The following is a 9,549-nucleotide window of genomic DNA, read 5'->3' as shown; positions in this document are numbered from 1 at the left end:
GCTCCCTGTAAATATGAGTGCATGAAATGTGATCAAAATGTGTTTTGAGTAAAACAATATCATCCAAAATAGTTCTGAGAGTATATGCATGGCAAGTTGTTGTGTTGTTGAACCAGTTTATGACTATTTTGGAATCTCCAAAAATTTGTATGTGTCTGCACTGTTTGAGGATGGTAAAATGTAAAAGATGTCGAAGAGTAATCAGCTCTGCATAATTATTTGTACCCTTTCCCAACCCCATACAAATGTGAAAGTAATGAATGTCTAATAGATGAAGTATAATGCCTCCTCCACATCCCTATTCTTGTGCAGCCCCATCAAAATATGCCCAGGGGTGGGCTTTGTCAATCTGTTCCTGTGTGATGTTCCGAGTTCTAAAGACTTGTTCCTCAGTCGGGAGATCCCCATAGCTCGAACAGATTTTTGGAGGAATCAGGGACCATATTATATTCTGGCCCCTAAAAATGATGTTATTGCGGCACATCCATATGTGCCAATTGACTAGAAGCAGAAGTTGCGCTTTTAACTAAGTCTAAAGAGGTTTCAAATTTTCTTGGAAAATAATGAAATTTACGGCAAGATTTTGATAGATCTTGGAAAAAATTTTGGGAAATCCAAATTACCCTGTCAAGTTTCAAAATTTTGGGTGTGTGAAGGGTTTTTGATGATGCTGGAAATGGGCACTCCTGTCAAATTTATTGAAAAAAGGGTCGAATTAGTTTTACCTTTGTCACTTAGTAGACAACACCAACATAAATTTCCCTCAAATTTAGACACACCATGTTGGTTACTTGTTATTATCCCTGCCGCTCGACATGATTACACATTTGGTAATGCGTTAAACATTATTAGTCTGGTCAACTATGTGATTATTTTTTAAATTTAACAATGTCGAACTTTATAAAATTATTTTTTTATTTTTTATACAATAAATTATTAATATATATATATATTTGCTGCTATTGGGTGTTAATATTAGCAATATGAGAGTTGGACAGCGCGAGCGCGCCCCTGCTGCTAGGTCATCCACAACTGCCCCCCTGCCTCGGCCGTTGGCCCCCTGTCATGGCCCCTCTAGAGGCTCCACCAGAGGAGGCTAACCTTCAACAGGCCTTTTCAGCACTGGTCAGATCCTTACCTCCTCAGAGACCTCGCCCAACAATCTCCAAATTCGTGAAAAAGCTCGATGTTTTGCAGGAAGTTAACTTGCCCCCAACTCTACCTCGCATGGCCGCCCTTGCTCTAGCAGAACGAGGACTCATTGGGCAATTTATTGGACTCTGGCCATCACCGAAAACAGTGCAAAGATGGGTGGAAAGGAATTGGTCTGATAAAACTCAAGGCAAAATCTCCATACGATTCTGTGGAAAAGGGTATTTTACCTTTCATTTTGAAACAAAAGAAGATAAAGACTTGATATTCCAGAATGGACCCTATTTCATGGATTCAAGAGGATTATACCTCAACAAATGGACTCCAAACTTCGATCCCGAGTTGGACATACCGAGCATTGTTCCTGTTTGGGTTCGGCTTCCTCACCTTCCTCTTCACTGCTGGGGAGATGAATCAGTTCGAGCTATTGGGAATGTTGTAGGAAGATACATCGATCGTAGTGAACCTAAAGACAACATGCATGCTTGTGCTTGCATCTGCGTAGAAGTCGATCTAGGCAAAGGACTTCCAGAAGCCATCAAGCTCAAGGTGGATGATTGGACCCACATTCAGCAATTAGACTATGAGCAGATTCCGTTCAAGTGCAAGGTATGTCATGAATATGGCCATTTTGCCAATCGTTGTACTAAACTAGTAGATGTAGAAAATAATTCGCAAAAAGAGCAAGGGGAAATAGTTAAGAGAAAGAAAGCTACCCCTAATCACAAGCCAAACCCTTAAGCTGGACCTTCTGCTCGTATGCCACCCATACCATCCTCCTCTTCCCTCCCTATCTTCGCTCTAAACCCACTGGACCAACCTGATCCCCAACCTCCTTCTTCATCCTCCAACCCTTTCCATATCCTCACTCCCCCTGAAGATATTCCCACCCCCGTAGCCCAAACCAATCCCTCAGAATCTCCTCTTCCTCTGATTATCTCCTCCTCCCTCCCTCCCGATCCACCCTCAACCAGAATCACCAGAAGCAACTCAAAGGAGCATGGTGCAACCCTTGACAATCAAAAGAAAAATGGGCCAGGAAGGAAATCAGCTAAACAACAAAGAGATGAAAATTCCCAGAAGGATATAGCCATGGGCATCCAAAATCCCATAGAGTCCTACATCTTAGGACAAATTGACAAAGATTCAGTAAATAAGGAGCAGGGAGGGCGATAAACTCACTGCAAACCCCACTTGAAATGATGAAAGTCCTCTCATGGAACAGTAGGGGACTAGGGAACCCCTCCAAAACAATTGCCTTAAAATGCCTAATAAACCAAGAGAAACCAGAAGTTGTTTTAGTCCAAGAAACAAAGCAGGGACAGCAAGAAATGAACAAAATCATTGCTCAACATAAGCAGTACAAAGGATGTGTTTGTGAATCAAGAGGAGCCTCTGGGGGAATTGCAATGCTTTGGAACCAAAACATTTGGAGTATCACAACAGAAACAATCAATCAGCACTGGATAAAGACTGTTTTGGAGAGCACTTCAAATAACCAACAGATAGTCATTTACAATGTATATGCACCAAACCATTATAGAGATAAGGCACAATGCTGGGACTGCCTCAGTGAAAATATAGCAGAAGGAGATAATAGTAACATTATTATGGGGGGAGATTTAAATCTCATTTTGCACTCCAATGAGAAGCGAGGAGGTTGTTTCTCCTCAGACCCCTACAGAAACCAACTAGAGACTATCATGCAGGATGGTGATCTTGTTGATGTAGTCCCTAAAAACCGTAAATTCACTTGGAATAATTGTAGGTTGGGGAAAAATAACAATACGGAAAGACTGGACATAATCCTGGTGAATGTAACTCTCCTATCCACCTACTCTGCTGCCTACGCCTTCATCCACCCCTTCACAGCCTCAAATCACTACCCCACTTCTCTGGTCCTTGAAACCCACTGCCCATTGGGACCTCTCCCTTTCAAATACAGCCCGTTGTGGAATGAAAACGTAGCAGCCAAAGAACTTATCCAACACACTTGGCATCAACACATAGAAGGATTGCCGGGATACATTTGGGAAAGCAAAATTAAAAGAGTCAAATACGCTCTAAAGGACTGGGCAAAAAATTGCTACAAGGAGCCGGAAAAAGAAAAAAGAGAGACCAAAGCCAAGCTAGAGAATCTCCATAGCACAATTGAGAAGCGCGGATTTCAGTAGGAAGATAAAAACCACGAAGACAAACTCTATAGCCAGCTTTATCGCATCAATAGAGAAGAGGAGCAAAAATGGAGAATCAAGTCTAGGTAGCTATGGTTGAAGGGCGGGGACAAAAATTCGGCCTTTTTCCATAAGCAAACTACAGTGCGGAAAATTAGGAACATCATTACCTCTATCATAGATAGTGAAGGAAATCAGCAAACCAACCAAGGTGCTATCAAGCAAGCTGCTTCAGATCATTACAGAGAGCTCTTAACAGAAAATGGAGAAGAAGAAGATTATGCAGATCTACTACAATATCTGCCGAGTAGGATCACTGCTGAAATAAATGAAAATCTGAGCAAGGAGATAGAGGAAGAAGAAATAAGAGGAGCCATCTGGGCTCTCCAACCAGACAAAGCTCCTGGTCCGGATGGCTTTCCAATTTGCTTCTATAGAGCTCATTGGGGAACTATTAAAAAAGACCTCATCAAAATGATGAAATGGATTCAGCACAAGAGGAAAATTGGAGGCTATACCAACTCCACCCACCTAGCCCTCATCCCCAAGGAGAATCGACCCACAACCTTCTCTCGTTTTTGGCCTATTTCTCTTTGCAACTCCTCTTATAAAATCTTTACTAAGATTTTAGCTACCCATCTCAAACCTCTACTTCCTTCGATTATCTCTAAAAACCAAGGTGGGTTTATGGCCAATAGGCAAATATCTTATTCAATCCTCTTTGTTCAAGAAGCAATTCATTCCAGCCATTCCAGGAAAGAAAAAGAATTCATCCTGAAGCTAGATTTGGCTAATGCCTTCGATAGGGTCAGGAATTCCTTCCTAATTGTTGTTCTCCAAAAAATGGGCTTTGCTGCTCCCTTTCTTGACCTCATCAAAGCTTGTATCACAGGACCTTGGATCTCCCCCCTTGTTAATGGTAGGCCTGGACCTCCCTTTCAATCTTCGAGAGGGTTGAGGCAAGGCTGCCCTCTCTCCCCCTACCTGTTTATCTTGATGGTTGAATCTTTCAGTAGTGCTCTAGATCACAAGAGACGAGCTGGCCTCATTACTGGCATAAAGTACGAAAATGGAGTTAAAAACATTAATCATTCCCAATTCGCTGATGACACCCTACTAATAGGAGGAGCGTCTACTACAATAGCCCGTCGGTTCAAAGCTCTTCTAGACAAATATATGAGCTATTCAGGAGGCATGATCAATCATCTAAAAAGTTGCATCTATGGTTGGCATGCTTCAACCCAAACTCTCCATAATATAGCCAACATTTTTGGGGTCCCTTGCAAGCTAAATTGGGATCACTTCAACTATCTGGGAATGCCTGTGAGCATTGGGCCCTTAAAAGCTGAAATCTGGGATACAATTCTTGATAAAATGAAGAGAAAAGTGCAGCAGTGGGGATCTACATGGCTTAATCCAGCAAGTCGACTTGTCCTCCTCAAATCAGGACTCTCATCTCTTCCGCTTTACCAATTTACACTTATGCAGGCTCCAGCCACTTTCCATAACAAAATGGAAAGCATCCTTCGACATTTCCTCTGGCAAGGGGGGAAAAATGAAAAAAAGAAGTTCAACCTTGTTAGCTGGAAGCAAGTTATCCAAAATCAGGACTGTGGAGGACTTGGAATTAGATCTCCTAAACTCTCAAACTTGGCTTTTGGAGGTAAGATCATGTGGAGACTAATTGGTGAACAACAGGCATGGTGGAAAAGAGTTCTAGAAGCCAAATACCTCAGTAGCCCAAGACAACAACTTTTGGACTGTGAAATACCCACTAGAAACAGTTCAAAAGTTTGGAAACTATGCAAAAAAGTTATCCCCTTTATGGCACAAAATATCTCCAAATTTCCCAAGGGTGGTAGCAGTGTCAAAATTGGAGCAGACAAGATTATGGGGAATCAATCTATCAGCAACCAACCAGGTACAGATCAAATCCTCCACTTTCTACACAACAAAGGAATACACTATCTTGACCAAATCTAGCAATGGGACATTAACTTGCAGATTTGGAAGGGATGGAATTTCCCTCCCATCCCCAGAGATCTCAAGAAGAGCTTTGACAACCTTCAGACTCATCTCCACAGTATTTCCCCTATTATCAAAAATGGCATTGACAGTTTTCGATGGGATCCCACAGGTTCTAGTTATACAATTCAAGCTAGCCACCAATACTTGTGCAATAGAGACTATCCTGCTCCTACTTGGACACACTAGAAAATTGTTTGGAAGTCCGAGACCATCCCCAAAATTAAATTTTTCATCTGGACCCTTTTGAAAGGGAGAATCCTCACCTCTGATAATTTGCAAAAGAGGGGTATAGTTGGGCCTTCTTGATGCCCAAACTGTCAAGAAGCAGAAGAAACTATCCAGCATCTTTTCATCACATGTCCCTTTGCAATTTCTTGCTGGAATGGAATCTCCCCTAATGGCCATCCCCCATGGAACCCCCAGCATTCCATTGGTGAGATTCTGAGTCTCTGGAAGAAGAGTTACCCTTGGCAGCATAAGAAGAACAATATAGCTAAAAGGGTTTGGGATGCTCTCCCCTATGCCCTTCTGTGGAAAATTTGGCTTGCAAGGAATCGCAAGATCTTCAAAGACAAGGAAACCATCACAAGGCAACTCTGCAGCAAAGCTAAAAGTTTAACGCTAGAAACCATCTCTGCTAAGAACATAAAGAAAATTGATGTTGCTGCCTCTATGTCGAAGAAAGAGATTTTATTGGCAGCTTGATAGACAAAAGCAGGAGCATTCAGATAGAAAATAATGCCAACATCCAATCCAGCACTCCCAGCCACAGTTGGAAAATAAGAATCAAAGAAGAAGAATTCTCAGGATGGCTCTGAAACAGCAATTCCCATTACCTCTTCTTCGATGGAGCCTCTAAATCCAATCCTGGAATAGCAGGTGCAGGTGGAGTTATTTATAATCCCAGTGGTAATATCATAGCCACCTTTGAGTGGGGACTAGGACCATTATCCAACAACAGGGCAGAAGCGCTTGCTCTCTACCAAGGACTAAATCAACTTCAAAAACTTGGTATTAGTAAAGCGATGATATTTGGAGACTCTGCCACCATTATCAGTCTCATGATCAGCAGTCGTAAGGCATCCAATCTCTTCATCCAGCAAACAATAAGCAGGTGCCAAGCTCTAAACCACCAAAACATGGATCTTCGATTTTACCATGTGCTCCGCGCCTTCAACAAAGAAGCTGACAGTTGTGCCAATAGAGCATGCAGCAGATCCAAAGGCAATCTTCTCTGCAACAATTTAGAATCCCAACATCATCTCCCTTGACCATTTTTTCTTCATGACCTGTGGCAGCACACTTGAATCTGATCTCTGCAGCAAAATCAAGAAATATCCTGACAGGATCCAGCACCATTCCATCTCTGCCAAATCTCTGTCAGTGATTTTATCTCTTCCCTTCTATCCCGTCGCCAATCCCGCGCTCTCGATCTTGGGTTGATCTTTCTCCCGTGTCTCCCGTGACTTTTCCCTTCTCTCTCTCATCATTCCGTCCGGGCCTCTCCAGTGGCCCTCTCTCTTTAAATCCATCCTCCCTCCCTTACTCCAGCGCACAGGAGCTCTGGTCTCATTTCCTTGCGCTTGATCTCGATCCCCTATTCAGCAACGTCTCCCAGCTCTCTGCCGCTCCCAATCCTCCATTTCATCCATTTCCCGTCGCTCCCTGTCTTTTGCTCCTTCTTACCCTCTCCTCTGTAGTGCAAGACCTTCTTTCCTCCCTTCCTTATCCCTGAAAGGCTTTTCCCTTTCCTATTCAGAACCTCAGAGCACCCTTAGACCCAACTTCATTTCTGTTTCCAACAGCAAGTCAGACTATCTCTCTTTCAACATGCCCTCTCACTTCATCCAAAACAACACAACAGCTCTCAAGATCCAAGGAATGGCACAAAGTGAAGACTACCTGCATTGTGCAGACCTTCAGGCGGAGTTGGAGCAAATTCGAGCGCATCAAAAATCCTGGACTCTAAAATCGACTCACATGCCAAAATGACCAGCAAGAAATACGAAGCAGACCTCAACCTCTTCCTTCACAGGGTCTCCTCGCTCCAGGAACAGTTCAACGAACTAGCCAACAGATGCAGCCATGCTCAAGAATCAATTGACATCCTTAAATACATGATGGAGAAACGAAATGCGCCCAACACTAGTTCTTCAAGCTTCAAGAATGCTGAAGTCAACAGCAAGCCAGAAGAATCAACAGCACGCCAGATCAGCCATATTAGCATAGATTAAGATGTATTGCAGATTCTGCTTACTATTGTCTCAGTTTGTTAGAATTTTCACTTGCTCTTGTTTTCCACAAGTCAGAAATGACAAAAGCTTAGGAGAATTTTGTCTTCCAAATCATCTCCTAGCTTCGCCTACGGGCCTTAAAATCTTGTATCTCAGGAGCTCAGTCTCCCAATCTTTTTTGGAATATAAATAGCAACCGACTATGTTAATATATATATATATATATATATATATATATATATATATATATATATATATTAGCAATCATTAAGTCCAAATTAAATATTGATTAAGTATTTATTAAAGGGAGTGTGAAGGAATAATTCATAAGAAAATATGAAATTATTCATAATCAAAGTAGACTTACTCTAGAAGTCTACCTATGACCAAAGATGAGGATAATGAGAGAAGTTAGGGATGAAATCACATAAAATGAGCTTAGATATTTGTGGAGACATTTATGGAGATATTGTGGAGAAACTTGTGTAGGAGGTTCAACCAACTAGAAAAATTAATTGTTTGTTATGAGAACCTCAATTCTATAATACAAGGCATCATCTTGTGAATTATTTATCATTATTTTGTAAATCATTGAATTAAGGCTTGAAAGCATTTTCTCCTAGTTTTCTGTCTCAAATTTCTGATATTTTGTTTTATTCTCTCCCATCAATTGGTATCAGAGCGCACGGTTTGCTCTTTGGGATTAAGAGAGCGAGAAGGTCTATTTACAGCTGCGTTGTTTAATGTGAGAGCTGTGCACAAAAAACATATTCATAAGCTTCTTGGGCTTATTGTCAACAACAAAAGTAGTTGCCCCATCATCACTTGGGGCAAAGATTTGAAGAGTTCCCACTCGGAGTACGTGAAAGTTGTGTATATGAAACAAAGACTTATTGGGTTGTGTTATATTCTTTCCATGACTAGCCCACGTAGTTAACCGGGGGTTAGCGGGGAGGGGGTCACACGGGGGTTTGAGGGGTACCCATAACCCCACTTTATGGGGTCCAGGGCAGCGCCCCAGAAAATTTTGGTTTTGGACCCTATGTTAGGTTGGGTGGACCCACCTATGGTTTTGTGCATGATTTTCACACATGTTTTTTTGGACACGATTGTTTTTGGTCCATGGTTTTGGATGCAATGGTTTTCGTTCCATGGTATTGGATGCTTCGGAATGTATAAATATGTATTGTAACATTGAAAGGAACATAATGAAAAATCAAGCTGGTAATCCTGGTTTTGGGATCCAGGGGAAAATCTATATGTATATGTGTTTTATGTGTTATGCTCTCGCATTGTTTATTTTCTGTGTTTTAGAGTTCATATGCAGGTAATTTTTGTACGGGCTTAAAACCTACATTTGGTATCAGATCTATTTTGGCTTCAAGGGGACGCCTTTATTGCTGAGGGGTTTCACTCGGGCCTGTGGTGGACCCTGTTCAGTGGGAGATCTGCGAGATTAATTCTGTTGGTGAAAGAAGATGGCGAGTAGTGGAAAGATAGAGATCGAGAAATTTAATGGTCAGAGTTTTGAGTTGTGGAAACTCAAGATGGAGGATCTGTTGGTGGATAAATATCAGTGGATCGCAGTAGATCCGAATACTAAACCAACGGGAGTGGCCGATGAAGAATGGAAGAAGTTGGATCGAAAGGCAAAGAGCACAATACGATTGTGTGTCTCAAATTCAGTATTGTTGAATGTATCAAGGGAAGCTACAATGAAGGCTTTGCGGGACAAGTTAGGGACTTTGTACCAATCTAAGTCTCTGATGAATAAATTGTTCCTGCAGAAAAAGCTGTATAACCTAAGGATGAAAGATGGAGACTCGGTGACAGAGAATCTGAATGCATTTAATATTGTGGTAAGTCAGTTAGCATCTGTTGATATTAAAATTTTAGATGAAGATAAGTGCATCAGTTTTTTGTGTTCTCTACCAAATTTGTGGGATAGTCTGGTTATTGCA

General features: G+C 41.7%; 1 protein-coding gene across 1 annotated transcript; it reads left to right on the top strand.

Annotated features, from left to right (window-relative positions):
- The first annotated feature begins 1,065 nt into the window (after positions 1 to 1,065).
- LOC149140404 (uncharacterized) lies at positions 1,066 to 1,893 on the top strand. The gene has a single exon (XM_089450975.1). It carries the CDS (start codon positions 1,066 to 1,068, stop codon positions 1,891 to 1,893), a length of 828 nt encoding a protein of 275 aa, XP_089307101.1.
- Positions 1,894 to 9,549: the final 7,656 nt, after the last annotated feature.

This window comes from Pinus tabuliformis, chromosome X, assembly GCF_031772625.1.
Source record: "Pinus tabuliformis cultivar Carrire ecotype Pingquan chromosome X, CPIR1, whole genome shotgun sequence".
Lineage (NCBI taxonomy): Eukaryota > Viridiplantae > Streptophyta > Pinopsida > Pinales > Pinaceae > Pinus > Pinus tabuliformis.
The sequence above is the reverse complement of the archived record's forward strand: the minus strand, read 5'-3'. Positions and strand labels throughout refer to the sequence as shown.

Coding starts and splice junctions, on each gene's coding strand:
- LOC149140404 (XM_089450975.1), top strand. CDS start 1,066: ATGGCCCCTCTAGAGGCTCCACCAGAGGAGGCTAACCTTCAACAGGCC.